General features: G+C 53.1%; 1 protein-coding gene across 1 annotated transcript; it reads left to right on the top strand.

Annotated features, from left to right (window-relative positions):
- Positions 1–1,295: 1,295 nt before the first annotated feature.
- Positions 1,296–9,005, top strand: tcsA-1 (Two-component system protein A; the record flags this gene model as incomplete). The annotated part of the gene is made up of 5 exons (XM_036634675.1): positions 1,296–1,426; positions 1,524–2,668; positions 3,743–3,859; positions 3,917–8,505; positions 8,559–9,005. 5 exons carry the CDS (start codon positions 1,296–1,298, stop codon positions 9,003–9,005), a joined length of 6,429 nt encoding a protein of 2,142 aa, XP_036499412.1.
- Between the last annotated feature and the right edge of the window lie 7,473 nt (positions 9,006–16,478).

Below are 16,478 nucleotides of genomic sequence, written 5' to 3' on the forward strand. Positions count from 1 at the left end.
TTCGGCTTGACTGAGTGTGTACTCCAGTGTTGTCTCTGCAAAGATGCTGACATATTTGACTGTTCTGACTGTTCTGACTGTTTGACCTCCAGCTACCTACCTAAGGTCACCTCAGCCTTGACTCAATTAACTCACCTACGTATCCGTGGGTTTGGGGCGTCTTCCAAGGCAACAAGCTGTCACAGTGATGCCTCAGTGTGTATCTGTAAGCTGGTTGATAGGTGCCAAACACCGGTTGTGTCCCACCTACAAACCTGATTCTGATATGCCTGGCCTTAGATGGTATGGAAGGGGTCTGGGGGGGGGGGGGGGGGGTTGAGCACCTCCATCACCTAGGTACCTACCTAGGTACTTACCTTGCCTATTGACCTCAGGTACCTTATCTTAGCAGCTTTAGTAGGTAGGTACGTAGGTACCCGGATGGTAAGGTAATGCCCTTTTCTCCGACATTCAGCCGGGCTGGCACCTCTACCGCTGGAGCGCCACCACTTCCATGCATGCCTAAAGATTCCTCAAGTGCTTACCTACCTTACCTCAGGTACCTCAGGTACCTCCCGGTCACCTCCACCTACCGTAGGTAGGTACCTAGGCAAGGCACTTTAGGTCCGGTCAAGGGGAGCCCAGATGAGCTGCCGTACCTACCCACGGTGCCTAGGTAGGTAGGTAAGGTATCCATTCATCACTTCCTGCCCCTGCCTAACCACCGACGACAGCTGCATCTCCCGATCCGTTAGTCGCCGACGACGCCGCCGACGCATCACTAGACGCAGCGTCAACCTCACGCCTCTTCCTAGGGAGCTCGTCGTTGTCCACGCCGTCTTGATTGCGATACTTCTCATAAGCGGCGGCGCCCAGTCTGTTTCACGCGCGCATCTCTATCCTAGAGGCATAGGGTTGTAGCGGGGCCTTTGCCATAACGTCGCTCACGAATCCACGACGACGACAACGACCAACACCACCACCGCCGCCGCCGCCGCCGCACAGCCAACACCAAATACACTGCATAATTGCACCACGGCCGCCGTCTCACAACACTCCCTTGGGCATTTTGTAAAACCATGAAATGGTCTGCCGCGCCTAGTTGACGCTTTTGACGCCTCCGACCGAAATCGTACAAGCCCTTTTGCGCCAACCGCCGTCACCGAGACCACGAGTTCGTCGCCAACGCCCGCCCGCCCGCCCGTCTCACTGCCTCCTCCAAAAATCGATCTCCCACCCCACCATCACCATCACCAACACGAATCACCACAAAAGGTCTCCGAGCTGTAGGCTTACGCCTATGACTGACCTCAATGATGGACGGCACTGCCTTCGTGTCGGATGACCACTTCGACCCCCCGTCGCGTCTGTTCGAGCGTCTCCGCCAGATTGCTGGTTATACCTGGGATGAGTCCAGACTTCCCTTCCACACATCCTATGACATTTGGTGCGTCCTCCTACTTGTGCAACCCACCCCAAATATGCGCGGAGCCTTGCTTCTCTGCTACTGTCGATCTCCGTTTAATCTAACGTGCGCTTCACAGGCACGTATGTGGCACCAGATTCGTGTCACCCTATCAACCCTCATCATCCCACCCCGCCTCCAGTCCTGGATCAACCGCGAGACTCCAGTCCGGCCGACCCTCACCCTCAGAGCATGCGAGCTCCACGAGCCTGCACTCTGGTCTCCCCAGCGATGCTAGCAGCGACTTCTCTGCCACCTCTCCCCCAGCCAGCCAGGCTACTGGTGCCGAAATATCATACTTAGAAGAGCCCGTGGTGGCTCGCGTCTCATACCACGTCCTTCGTGAAGAGAGGGCGTTCCATATCGCCAAAAACCTATTCGCTACAGCTGATCCCAATGGCCACCACATTGTCAAGCCACTCGATCTCATCCGTCTCGCGCCTCACCCGGGCGACCGCGGTTCCATTGTGGTTGCAATCTACCAACACCCCGGCCAGAACTACTTGTTTGATTTGATAGACCTGGGACCAGCCTTTTACAAGGCAAGGAAGGTGGATGACAGATATGAAGCTTATCGTAGAGACAAACTTCATCTGAAAGAGCCCATCAACTTACAAGAGTTCCTCGATTTCGCGATTGGCGCAAGTCAGTGTCTTGAAATCCTCCACTACGGGCAGGTCATCACCCACGGAGAGATTCGCCCTGATTCCTTTCACTTCAATATCGACACGAATTCTGTCAAACTGATCAATTTTGGTACGGGCACGAGGTCATTCGAGGGCGGCTTGTCGAGTACGTCCTGGTCAAGCTTATCGAAAGAGCTAGGCGCCAAGAACAAGCTCCTCTACATCAGCCCCGAGCAGACCGGACGTATGCCGGCGGAACCTGACAGCCGGACTGATATATACTCTCTCGGTGTCGTTTTCTGGACTTTGCTCACTCAACAGCCTGTTTTTGAGGGGGAGACGCCTTTGGACATCGTACAAGGCGTTCTGGGCCGACGGATCCCCAACGTTTCCCAGGTTCGGCTCGATATACCAGACGTCATTGGGCGCATCATACAGAAATGTACAGCGAAGAATGTGGCCGACCGCTATCACTCGGCAAGCGGCCTGAAACATGACTTGTTAAAAGTGCAGCAGTTCTTGACCGACGGTGACTGGCTGGCCCTCAAGGAATGGAAGATTGGAGAGAAGGATATATCATCGTTCTTCATCCTACCTAGTATGATGATTGGGCGTCAAAAGGAAAGAGCAGAGGTCATTAGAGTGATTGAGCGCGTTGCTAAGAGCCATTCTATGAACCAAAAATCAGCAAATAATCGTTTCTCTGACGGATCTCAACTCTCCGCCGAGCTTCCAGACTGCGCAGATCTGTCGAGCGAAGGTGCAAGCTCGGCAGAAGGCACCACGCGACGGAGCGGATCATTCACACACACCACATCCTCAGACCCAAGACAGTCGAAAGCAAGCTTCGTACCGTCGATCTTGTCCGATACTCAGACAATATCCGGAGACACCATCGCATCGTCCAATTCTGGCCCTCTTGGGCGCATGACCAGACCATGGGAGAGGCACCAGTCCGTGTCCATCGAGACCCGGAGCCTTGCTGATGGAATAGGAACACCAATTGACAGCAACCGACACAGTGCTGTCGAGTCATCATCGTCGAGTCTGTCCCGCCAACTAGGTTCAGCCAAGTTCAGGAGACGAGGTCATTGCGAAATTGTCCTTGTGGAGGGTGCCGGCGGGCTGGGCAAGAGCTGTCTGTATCAATCTGTGCTTGCGGAAGCCAGACGGAGAGGTTATTGCGCCACGGCGAAATTTGACACAGCTCGCCGAACTGCTTTCGGACCGCTGCTCAAGTTGTTGTCGTCATTGTTCAAACAAGTCTTCGGAGAACGAAACACAGATACGCCATTCCATCAAGCTCTGAAGCAGTACGTACGACCCGTGTGGCCGACCCTCCACAAGGTCCTTGGGTTGCCCGATTTCCTTATCGGCGCACTTGACAACTCTTTGCCACGATCTGTATCAATCACTCAAGGTTCCAACCAGACTCGCAACATACGGACGGGGCTCAAAAGACGCGGCTCATCCCCGGGAAGCTCACCCAGCCGCTTGGCGAAGCCTACCGTCATCTCTTCACAAGCCTCTCAAGACTTTTTGCGGGCCGGTGGAGCAACAAAGACTATGCGCTTGATGAACACCTTCCTAGATGTCCTCCGCATGTTCACGTCTCACAAATTTATTTGTTTTGTATTGGATGACCTTCACTTTGCTGATGACGAATCCTTAGAGTTGATTACTCAGATCATTGGAGCACGAATGAAGATGGTCGTCATCATAACGTACCGCCCTGAGGAGCTGTCCCCCGAGCGAGTACAGTCCATCATTCAACCTCCTGAATCTGAAGGTAAGCCTCAACATCGTCTTTCCCGTGCATCGCACACAGTATTCTAATATCGTCCAGAATTCCCTCGGTCGGGCGGGCCGGTCGTTACTCGCATCCGACTAAGTCCATTAGGCGAGGAGGAGATAATTCAATACGTGTCGACCACGCTCTGCAGGCCAAAAGAGGAGGTCATGCCGCTGGCCATAGTCATACAGTCGAAAACCGCAGGAAATCCGTTTTATATGCGGGAGATGCTAAGCGCTTGTTACCGGAAAAGGTGTATTTGGTACGACTACAGGGACAGCAACTGGCACTTCGACCTTGACAGGCTTTTTGAGCACTTCCAGGGCGAAAGCGACTACGACATACTTGACACGGGTTTCATTACCAGGAGGCTGAATGAGTTACCCCCATCTTCTCGAGCGATACTTGCCTGGGCTGCACTGCTTGGCTCATCCTTCTCATTCGAGCTCATCACCAGACTGCTGAGCGGGGAATTCCAGTACGAAGATGAAGCCACATGCCGGGGTCCCGGAAATGAGCGATATCACGCATCGTACTCTCAACAAGAAGCAGTCAACGGTCTTCAAGCTGCCGTTCAGGCCTACATTATCGTCCCTAGCGAGACAGACGACAGGTTCCGGTTTGCCCATGATCGATTCATTCAAGCGTCAGCAGCGCTCAAGGAGTGCAATGCTCGAAAGATGCACTTCGTCATCGCGCAGACTCTTTTGAAATACTACTCCGCAGATCCTAGGGCAAAGGACAATACAGCCTCGCATATTTGTGAATCTGTTGACATTATTAAAAAGCGAGTCCCTCGACGCGAGCCATACCGGAAGCTGCTGTTTGACTGTGCACAAGCCGCCGTCGAGAATTGTGCCAGGCCAACAGCATCAAAGTTTTACAGCACAGCAGTAGCGCTGTTGCAACCGGATCCGTGGAACGACGAGCTCGAGGATGTATCTTACGATGAGACCATGCAGCTACATCTTCGCGCCGCCGAGTGTTATCTTTACATGGGAAATCACGGAGCAGCTAATGCCCTGCTCGAGACAGTTTTCAGATGTGCTCGAAGTCCCTTAGACAAAGCACCAGCCTATGTCCTGCAATCGAGAACATTGGCTCAAATCGGGAATGCAAAGGGGGCATTGGCATCATTGAGAGAGTGCCTTCGCGCGCTGGACGTCGAATTTGATGACGATCCGACGTTTGAAAAGTGCGACGACCAGTTCGAGAAAATGTCCGTCAGGATTCAGACGATGGACAAAACCGAGCTTATGAACCCAACACCATCGCTGGATCCCGGCTTGCCGTCTATCGGAGCAGTACTGGCAGAAACTGTCAGCGCGGCATGGTGGAGCGACTATCTTCGGTTTTATCAGCTTTCCTTGGTTATGCTGGAGCTCCATCTCACTCACGGCGCCTTCCCGCAGTCTGGAATGGCGTTTCTGCATCTCGGAATCATTGCTCTCGCTAGGTTCAACATGGTCAGTTTCGCAGTCGAGGTGGGCAATGTCTGCATCGAATTGCTTGGTCGATACCGAGACCCCTTTTCAATGGCCAGAGGTTACATGCTCTACGCGAACTTTATCGGCCACGTACAGATACCGGTGGCCGTTGCGTTAAATCACTTAGAGGGGTCTGTAGAGTATGCGGCAGCAGCCGGCGACAGAATCTCTTCCATCCTCAGTTTCGGCCTGGCAGCGCAACTCAAGTTCTTTTCGAGCGAGAACTGCTCTGATCTGGAAGCGTTCTGCCAGTATGGTTGCGAAGAGATTCCAAACTGGCATCAGGATACAAGAGGCGGCACCCTGCTTATCTCAATCCGACAGGCTTGTCGCGCTTTGCAGGGGAAAACCCGCACAACTGAGCCGCTAGATGTTATGACAGACGACCAGCACAATTCCGCAACCTACAAGGCTTGGCTAAGAACCAACACCCAAAATGGCAATCGCTCCATCCTCTGGTACGAGAGCATTGAGATCGTGCCTCTGTTTATCTATGGCCATTACGACCGAGCCATTGAGGTCGGACAGGCGTGCTACGAAAGCGTCCAAAACCTATGGTCTGCGCGGAACAGTAGGCTGGTGATCTTCTTTTACGGTCTTGCCCTCGCCGGTCGCATGCTCCGCAGACTCAATGACCCTCGGTTAGACCCGAACGACTTGATCGAGGAGACAGAGGACACTGTATACAAGCTCCGGGAACTAACGAAGAGGATCAAGGAATGGGAGGTGTACACTGACGTCAACTACCTCTCTTGGTCCAGAATATTGGAAGCGCAGATTGACGAGTTAACCGGCGACTATGGTGGAGCCGTCAAACTGTACGAGGAATCCTTGGACAACGCTGAGGAGCACAATTACTTATTTGAGGCGGCTTTGGGTAACACACTGATGGCAGGCACACTCGTCAGGCGTAAAGCTCGCAGACTGGCGCGGTCGGCTTTCAGGGATGCCATCGCCTTCTACCGACAATTTGGTGCTGTGGCTGTGGCTGAGCGCCTGGAAGAAGAGCACGCAATTCTATTACATAGTCCGACGAGAAACCCGCGGACGACGGACGCCGCTGTCCAGACTGATTTCGCTGGAGACAGCAGTGGCGTCGACTATCGTGCTGTCGATGGCGAGGAAAATCAAGATGCTTTGCAGCATGCTAATCAAACTGCCATCGCCGATATTAAAGGCGAGCGCATAGGGGCATGGCGCGGCTCGATGCATGAACACAACGAGCCTGGGGCAGGTCTGCCTGCCCTTGATATGATCGATTTGCACGCGATTCTGCTCTCGTCACAGGTCATTTCAGGAGTTCTTCGGGTCGACGAGCTGCTGAAGACCATGTGCGACGTTATCCTGCAAACTTGCGGCGGTTCAGCTACGCTTGCAGCCATTGTGGTCCAGGACTCCGATGAATCAGGTTGGTGTCTCGCGGCAAGTGGCGATCCCGAGAGAGGTGCATCGGCGCACATACCAGGGCTTCCCCTGGCGGGCACATCTCTCGTTGCGGAGAACGTCATATTGTACTGCACTCGCTTCCGCGAAGCCGTATTCATCCCGGACATCATTAGTGATGAGCGGTTTGGCAACGTGAGTGAGGCTTGGCTTCAGAGAAACGTATTGAGCAAAGCTATCATTGCTATTCCCATTTGTCATGGCTCCAAGCCGCTCCTCGGAGTCTTGTATTTGGAGGGCGAGCCGGGCTCTTTCACTGACCGCAACGTATCCGTCCTACAGTTGCTAGTCAATCAGATTGGCATCAGTTACTCCAACGCCCTGGCAATGAAGGCGGTCGAGAAGGTATCAGCAGAAAATGTTTCAATGGTTTCACTTCAGAAGCGTGCTCTCGCCAAGGCGTTGGAGGCAGAGACCAAAGCCAAACATGCCGAGGCTGAAGCCAAGCGAAATGTCAAGCTGGCCGAAGAGGCTGCCAAGGCCAAGTCAATATTCCTGGCCAACGTTTCTCATGAGCTACGGACACCACTCAACGGCGTCATTGGCAACTCAGAACTACTCAGAGACAGCAACCTGGACAAGGACCAACAGGAGATGGCTGATTCAATAAGAGTATCGGCCGACTTGCTGTTGACGGTCATCAACGACATTCTCGACTTCTCTAGAATGGAGGCCGATAAGATGAAGCTATACGTCATTGCCTTTAATCCAGAGGAAATGGTCAGGGAGGTTGTTCGCGCCGTCTCTTACAGCAACAGGCAGAAGACGCAGCGAAGAAATGTCAAGATCATCCAGGACATCAACCTACCTTCGATGCTCATTTACGGAGACCCCATCAGACTGCATCAAGTCCTCGGCAACCTTATAGGGAACAGTCTGAAGTTCACCGAAGATGGTTCAATCACCATTGGTGCACGCGTCGATTCTGAGACTAAGGATAAAGCGACGTTGACCTTCAGGGTGCAAGATACCGGTATCGGCATTCCCCAGCAGCAACTTGCCAAACTCTTCCAGCCATTCAGCCAGGCTGACAATAGCACGGCGCGAAAGTACGGCGGTAGCGGTCTCGGCCTCAGCATCTGCAAGTCTTTGATCGAAACCATGATGAAGGGCAAAATCCAGCTGGAAAGCCAAGAGAATGTAGGGACCACTGCCTGGTTCACGGTTACGTTCGACAAAGCAAAGTCAGACGTCTCTGCCGGAGACGCACAACAGATCAAATCTCCGCCACCAGTGGAGCGTTCCGCTTTACCCGTCTCGGAGAGAAGAATGACCTCTCCCAACCCTTTCCTGGATCTCACCGCCATTCCCAAAGAACAGATCAGGATATGCATTGCTGAGGACAATCCGATCAATCAAAAGATTGCCATCCAGTATGCTCAGAGACTGGGGTACACCACAGTAGACGCCTTTGAGAACGGTCTGAAGGCTGTCGAAGGCTTACGGCAAAAGGCAAGAGAAGGCCGGCCGTACCACGTGGTCCTCATGGATGTACAGATGCCGGTGCTGGACGGTTACGAAGCGACGAAAATGATTCGTAAGGATTCCATCGACGTGGTGCGCAAAGTGTTGGTTATCGCCATGACAGCGTCAGCTATTCAAGGAGATCGAGAGAAATGTCTAGCGGCTGGTATGAACGATTACCTGGCAAAGCCTGTTCGGTCTGAAGTGCTAAAAAAGAAGTTGGATACCTACGTTAGCCCCCAGGCATCCGTAAGCGATAATACCGCAAATATTGGGGAATTTCCGAGTTGACCATCGCCCAGAATGCCTCTTCTCCGGACGGAGTCCGTAACCACACCACCTCGCCATCTTATTTCACGGCGGATCTCAACGGTGCTGCTACCAACTTCTCTCTGCCGATCAGGGACAATCCGGCATACAGTCGGCCAACTGGCAGCAGCACGGCACCCAGCCAAGCGTCGACAGACACCAGATCTACTATTGACATAGGCTCACTATCTGAGACTCAGTCGCAAGCAGCTTCACAGAAGCGGTCGTCCCGAAAGCTGACCAAAACGCGAAACAGCATCGACCCAGCATCGGCCGAGAAACCACGAGCGGTTCTCACCAAAAAACCTCCACAACGTCAGGGTACTGGGTCTTCGATGGATGCAGATGGCAAATCGGAGAATCAACCTTTCTACCCCAACAACCGCAGCAGTATCAGCTCACAGGGGTCCGGCAGTAGGGACAAGACGTTTCCTAGCTAGAGATGCGAAGATGCCGTACCCTCGCTTGCTCTTGCCCACAGGCTAGAAGCAGTCGAACATTGAACGTCCGCCATTGTGACAGTGAAGACGTCACATTTGGAGGGGGAAGGTGGGTAGTGGTCGCGCAAGTAGCGACTTGCGCCGAATGTGTCATATGTCTGGGTTCTCTAGATCAAGGAATTACTGCCTTGACAACGTGGGAAGACATATCGGTTTTGAAGTTTTCTTTTTCTCATGTCTGGGGCTGGGTATTTCGGGTATGGTTAGCAGCTATCCCAAGGGGCACAACACATTGCTTAACACGACTGGATTCTTCGAAACCATACCTAGCCTTTTCACAATGACACAGAAATTATTCGTGTCCGTGAACATATTATGACTTGGTCAAAGAAGGATGTTGCTGATGGACTATTGTGTCAAATGCTTTGCAGACAGGCTGCGCCTGCACGCCCCGGCTACGTGGTCAGCTGTGCTTCCACCGTTCTGTTTCATACAGGATATTGCAGGCCACAATGTCATGATTGTCGTGCCTAGTCTTGTCTATTCCCTCTCGTGCAGAGTTGCCTTCCCCTGTGTATCGACAACCACCATTGAAATCAGGCCATGCACTTTTGCTAACCAGGCTGACACAAGACATGTAACTCACTGTGCTGCTAGGAACCTTTTTTTGTCATCAAATGTCTAAGACAACCACTGAAACACCACGCAACGAAAGTGACAAAGGAAAGAGCAATCTTGTCGTCAGAGTCTCACACTTACACTGCTGGTAGCATAAAACTGGCAAGGAGGGTGGGTGTGTGTTGCAGTCGTGGTCAGAGTCATAGTCAAGATTGGCTTCCAGGCCTCTGGGGACAAATGCGATGAACCCACTTCTGGATCACATCTCCCGTGTAATTACCTGAAGTGATTTTGACGAAGCTGAAAACGGATATCAGGTCGCGGCGTTGGGTTTTGGTAGCATCTTAGCTCGATCAACTTGGGCATAGCATCCACACGCATACAAATACAATTTAGGTTCGTGAAACCACGCAAATAAATGCCTACGTCCGTAGCCAACAACATGACTCTGTGTGCGTTTCCATCCCCCTTTCTCTCCCTTCCTCCCCTGTCTCTCCTCGATCCAGATCACCCTTTCCCGTTGCGCTCATCATATCAGGGCAGCAATGTAAAATATCCATGTCAGGAACCCTGAACAGCTCAAATGACAGAGTGACATGATTCTAATCCATGACCCATCCCTTTATGGAGCGCGCTTTTTGAAATGATGACGATGCGCAGCTCGACCCCATCCCTTTCTCATCTATCCAAAAATCCTCCGAAATGCCTTCCATGAAGAAGAAGGATGTCCCATTCCCCAGCCCCTCTGTCTCTCTTCCGAACCCACCGGAGAAGCTCTCACCGTTCATTTTGATTATCCGAGAAATTGCGCGGCGATGAAGTGTGGCACAGCAAATAACTCCAGTACAGACTGAGTAGCCGGAAAAGAAGGTGCCTTACTCGTAAGACAAGTCAACGCCCACTCCAGAAAGGAAACGACCGGTTGCCGACCCAAGGGTGGGGAGAGGAAAGTGAAGAAAACGGAATTGACCAAGAGGTAGAAGTTCTGCTTCGCCGTTGATGACGGCTCGAAGGTGGACCACCAATGCCTGTTCTTGTCTCGTCCATTTGATTTTTGGTTGACTCGGAAATTTCGTCTTTTCCCTTTTTTGCGTTTCTCTGCCATTGCCGTAGGTGTGTGTGTGTGTGTGTGTGTTGCAAGTAGTATGCTTTGCGCTTCTCTCCTCACGTCCATCATTCCAAGTCCCGTTCTATGAAGTCCGGCAGGCGAATACTCATCATGGAGGGCTTCGTGGAACTTGGAGAATCTCCGTCCCATGTCGAAGACATATTTTGAGCACACCCAGCAAACCCCCCTCCATCAGGCAGAAAACTCTATCCTTGCGTGTCCGCTTCCGCTCAGCTTTTCAACTGCCCTCACGTATGCAGCGGCTCACAGATCACAGGATCATCCCATGTTGGGTTGCTGAAGCTTTATTTGAGTTCAACTCCCCCTCCCCTGCCCTCCATCCGTCCATCCATCAGCCATGACCCCCTCCTCCGTCGTGTGCCATTCTTGTCTAGCACACACCCAGCAGAATCCCGCTTTCCGCCTCGGATTTACCGCCTTGTTCCCACCCATGCATGCTCAGATCTCGCTTTCAGCCGACGATCAGCAAGGCAACCTTTACCCTTGCCCTGACGTCCTTCATCTTGGATGCTCAAACTCTCGATTGACGTTAAGATGGTTGAGAGGAGAGAGAGGGAGAGCAAGAGGAAGGCAAAGAGGGACATGCACAGAGCACACAGACAGAAAGGCCAAGGAAGGGGCGGGATCTGGCGCAGATGAGGGTGTGGGGATGGCGGTCCAGGAATCCCATGTGGACTGGATATGTCAAACCATGAATCTCACTCCCCCCCCAAAATTGCGCCCGGCGCATGCCATTGCCAGGCTGACGGATGCTGAAATCTGACGAGAATACCCACTTGGCTTTGGGGGCCCAAAAGCTGACGATACACCGTGGCTTTGCTTTTCCTTCTAGGCTTCTTCTCACTTCTGCCGAACGAAGGGTGGAGAGTAGCAGCAAGACACACGGCGAGAGAGACAGGGCATAGACAACCTAACTGATTACTACCACAGTACTCATCTCCCTACCGGTGGGGGCCGACTGTTGCTTCCCCGGGCTGTGTGCCTCCTCCATCGTTTTTGTCCTCCCTCCTACGAGCACCCCTCTCGTCGTCGCCGTTCGATGAGCGAATAGCGGTCGGTACCTTGTCTTTCTTCCCTTGCGCATCTTCAAAATTGTTGTTCCCGTCTCCGCCTTCTATCCTCGCCTCGTTCCCAGAACAGTTTCAATCTCCCCTGCTGTGGAGAGAGTACGCGACTGCTGATTCTGCCTTTCCACCCGTCTCCGATTCCAACCCCCTCCCTCCCAACCCCTTCGCCCTCTGCGAGATCTTTCACTCTCCTAGCATGCCCTTCCCCTGATCCGTTCGTTCCTCTACCTGCCTACCTATCTTTCTCCCATGGGATGTGGGTTTGGAATCGAAGTCGGCTTCAATGTACTCGTTGGAGAGTGGGGTGCAGCCCAAAGGCCAGTGGGCACGGCAAAGGTGAGCCGGCGCGACGGGAGGCAAACATTGTTTCGCCTCTTAGGGGTTAAACCTCCGACGAGCCATGGGCTTGCTCATTCTTTCGCAGTGCGCGGGCAGGGATCAAGGGCGGTTACAGACGCGACAAAGCAAATAAAACAATCGCGGTCAACGTTTTTCGAAAGAACGGGGCTCCCGGCCAGTGACTTGATGCCGTTCCCGGTTCACTGGCCAGATGGTTCTAGGTTGGTTTTTTTTTTTTTTTTTTTTTTTTTTTTTTTTTAAAAAAAACATATATACATACGTCTTATTTTGGAATGATTGCCCTTATCCCGCACATTGGCTCGGTGGCACCCATATTGTCTGCTTTTGAGAAGTTGGAATCGGTCGACAACAATATACTTTGAGATGCAACGCCAAAGATCATTACCATATCGGGCGCCCATCTGGGAGGCAAAGGCCTCGTCCGGCCGGGGAACGTCCGCTTGGCAAGCGTCGCGCGGTGCTTCCGTAAATGTGAGCTCTGCTGTTGTTGTCGGTAGGGCGCTGACGCCCTGATTCTTTTCACGTTGTCCTCAATTCCGGTTTTGCCTGTATCGCCAAGAACGCCTTCGGATGACATTCTGTGCCAGATGGTAAGCTGTAGGGTGTAGCACGCAAGCTTTGGGCCATTAACAAGTCTGGCTGCGAACTGAGCAACGTACGCAGTACGCAATGTTCCGACTCGATGGCTGAATTGCAAAGAGAGGCACGCTCGCAAGAAACCAACCAACTAGTGCTGAGTTTACCATGGTAGATGGGATGAAACTCAAGAAAGGAAGACTGTGGGTTTTGCAAATTGGATACCACCGAGTTGCCGTCCAGCCCGCATCTGCTAGGAACACTTGCATATCGTCTCCTTGCCCGTGCATGTGCACCCCACTTTACGACAAAATGAAGTAATGGGCGAGGCAGATCAGGCCTGGACCCGGCCTGTGGAAACCAACCGAGCTCCCCTGGCAATCCGCGAAGAGACACCGGTGATAGCAGGGAATCACCATGACGCGCGGGACAATCTCCTCCTCCGAGGATCCGAGGCGTGGCAGAGTAGCATCCCTTGCAACCCTCATTTATTCTCGACGAAAGCCTTATGAACATCGTCAAAGAGGCCAAACGAAGACGACGTGGTGTGTCCGGTTGTCTCGAACGGGCAGCCTGAGAGAAAGGATATGCCATGATCCCCAGCTGGCCAGAGCGCTGTCGCCATCATTTCCCCAGTCATGCATTGTCAACTTCCAAAAAGGAGATGAGACGAGCTGGGCGAGATGGGAGAGCGCTGCAGACCGTCGGATTGGCTTTCTCCACCTAATAAACTTGTGACAAAAGCTGGCATGTCCAACGCTCTACACTAATCAGTTGGGTTTCCTCACTCTGTGAATCCTGGCGAAACTTCGATCCAATGACCATTGCAATCGATAAGGGATGATCCTGGTCGTCATGCAATCTTCTGGAGAGCGGGAGGGGAAAAGAAGGCCAAAGCCTGGTCTCTTTCCAACCCTCCAATGTCTCGACGCAGCGTCAGCAGGTCAACAACATGTGACAAGTTTTTGTATCCGCCTGCTGCGAATGAGGATGAATTAGTTTGAGATTGGCTACAGAGCCAACGTTCTTTGCTTTCGACAATACCTCACTGCTTTTATGCGTAGCATGCCGAAATGTCGAGCATTCGAAGCCGCCATGGGGTCTGGCATGAATCGTGAAGGCGAAACCAACGGTATGCCCAGAGATTTACGGGTACGCCTATCAGCCACCCATGCCGGCGCTGATCTCCTGTGACGGGCAGAAGCGAGCCACTGTGGCGCCCCCGTTGAAGTCATAATGGTTCGAGGATGTGACATCCAAACATGGTTAGATTAGTGTCGCTCGCGTCTCGTGAGTAGCTGACAGCCCGTTCCAGGTCTCGGTATCTTTCCTGGGATGAAGGACCAAGTGTGCCGTGACGTTCGCAGATGCCAATCCAAATTCCTATCCGTCCGAATTGCCTCCGACATATTTGCAAAAAAAGACCATGGTTGCGACTTCAGCCTCAAGTTGACTTTGGGTGCAGGCAGCGCCGCAACCCAAGTTCGCCCCTATGCGAACATGATGCAATGAGAAGGCTCTGGCTTCTTGTGCGACTTTCGTAAATTCATTGTTCGCTGCGGGTTATGACAGTGTAGTAATCTGTAGTGATGGCCGAGTTGTCGTTGATGAAGATAAGGCTGCTTCGATGAAGCTGTCGGGAAGTGACGGCCGCGGCACGACCCACGTTGGTCGCAGAAACGTCCCCAGGCCTTCGATCGCGAGATGGAGGCAGCCAGGGGTTGTTTCCCCTCACCCCAACGTCGATCTTTTGGGCAAGCTTCGCGGAGGATCGGCACAACCAGAGAGCGGACAGCACACGGCGCCCATCAGTGACAACCGCACATGGCCTAGACCACATGCAAAGCACATGCGTGCCACGTCTATTTGGCTTTGCTCGACGATCTTGTCTTGGGAAGAGCGATGATGGCTTCGGCAGGGCTGGCAAGGCTGTGGAACCGTCGTTAGAGATCCAAGTGACGCTTTTGCCCGAGGGAGGTGGAAGTCTCGGAAAGGTCGCCTTGCTCGATCCCAAGACAGTGAGTGCAGCGCAGCGCGTGGGCGCACAAGGCTCCATCCACCATATCCTGCAACCGTTTCCGCCACCTCCCGATGCCAGTTTTCGACCGAGATGGATGAGTTATCTTGGGTGAATGCGCATGGCTTGTAGGGGGCTAGCTTGAGCGGCTCTTTGTTGGGTCTGGTCCCGGGCATTGGTAACGCCCGTTCAAAAGGCCGGACAGAAAAAGCAGAGAAATCGCAGGCTGGAGGATTAGGCATTGAGCTACAGGGTGAAGACCGTCTGTCAACATGCTCAACCGTGGCGGCTCAGTTGCCTTGAGTAGGTAGCGGTTCCAAACCCTGCCATCTGCAAGGAGCTTTGACCACACATGGTTTTTGAAAGCTCTGCCGGACGAATAGAATAGCCTCCAGAGCGTCCGTCGAGACCAACGAGCTTGTTGGAATGGACGGCTACGAATAGAAAGAAGTGAAGCAGCCACAATCATGCTTAAAAGACAACCTTAGCTAAGTCAGGATATATCGTGGCGGTGGAAGGCGCGGTGACGACGTTGCCCTGTTGAGTGAAGACAAAGAGCGGACCGGGACCGCGCCAAAGCCGGAAAAGGAAAGTGGAAGAAGTCGCGGTGTGCGCTCCGCTCGAGGGGTTCCCGAAATTGAACTTATCCGTAAGGCGAGTAAGGGATTTATATCCGTACTAGGTAAGTCAGGAGCGAGGACATAACACAGATTGCGTACGTCCGTAAGGCACGCAGGTCTGTGAGTTTGATGGATCTGATCCGATGGCGGTGCTTCGTGGCGTCCATGGAATGAATACCTAAGGTACGGAAGTAGAAACCAAATAGAAGGCAACAGGGGAAGTCCGGCCCGTTACGAACGCTGTGCGGTGCGCGCTAGGCCTCAAACGGGGGTGTGTTGAGCAAACGTGGAGGTCCATTGAATAGGAACAACCTGGGAGGACATGGGCAAGTCGAGGCAGCTAGTTCAGGTAATTCAAGAGTCGTGTGCGCGGGACGGGTTTGATGAGGCTCGGTATGGTGAAATGTCATTTTTCACTCGTGTCCCACAGGACCCTGGAAGCACGATGGCGGTGGTGGGCTGGCATGAAATGTTCGTATGTCCCTTTGGGGGAGGGGGAATTGGGCCACAAGAAAAAAAAAAAAAAAACAGCTGGCGTGAGATGGAGGAAGCTGTGAGGCGTGGGATGGGTGGGGTGGGGTGGGGTGGGGTGTGGAGCCGACACTGCAGTGTGCTTTCCCTGTTTCCTCGTCACCGCGTTTCAGATTTGGAGTTGAAGCAGGGACATGCCTGCCCAAGCACCCGGCGGCCGTGCTTTCCCTGGCTTTTCCAGGCGTCCCCGTCCTGTTCTTGGCTGCCCATTCCGACGGGGTGGGTGGACAGGGGTAGGTGGTCTGTAGGGTTCCAAGCAACGTCCAGTGTCGTGGTTCTGAAGAAGGAGCGGGACTTTGAAAACCCCTCCCCTCCCCTCCCCCTCCCCCCTCCCCCCTCGAGTGGCCCCTCCCTCTCTTGGGACTTTGATGCATGGATCTCACAACCACCCTGTGCGTAGCGACCGCCTTAGTCTGCATATGGCAAGGTGCAGATGGATAACGGAACCGCAACTGCCACAACTGCTCAGAGTAGAAAGAGCCGTCTTTGCCCATTGGCTGAAGTTCGATGGAGGCGATCTGGGATCGTCCGGGCACCATCGAATCCCAGCTTGCG

This window comes from Colletotrichum siamense (genome assembly GCF_013390195.1).
Source record: "Colletotrichum siamense strain Cg363 chromosome Unknown KSG_Cg363_contig02, whole genome shotgun sequence".
Lineage (NCBI taxonomy): Eukaryota > Fungi > Ascomycota > Sordariomycetes > Glomerellales > Glomerellaceae > Colletotrichum > Colletotrichum siamense.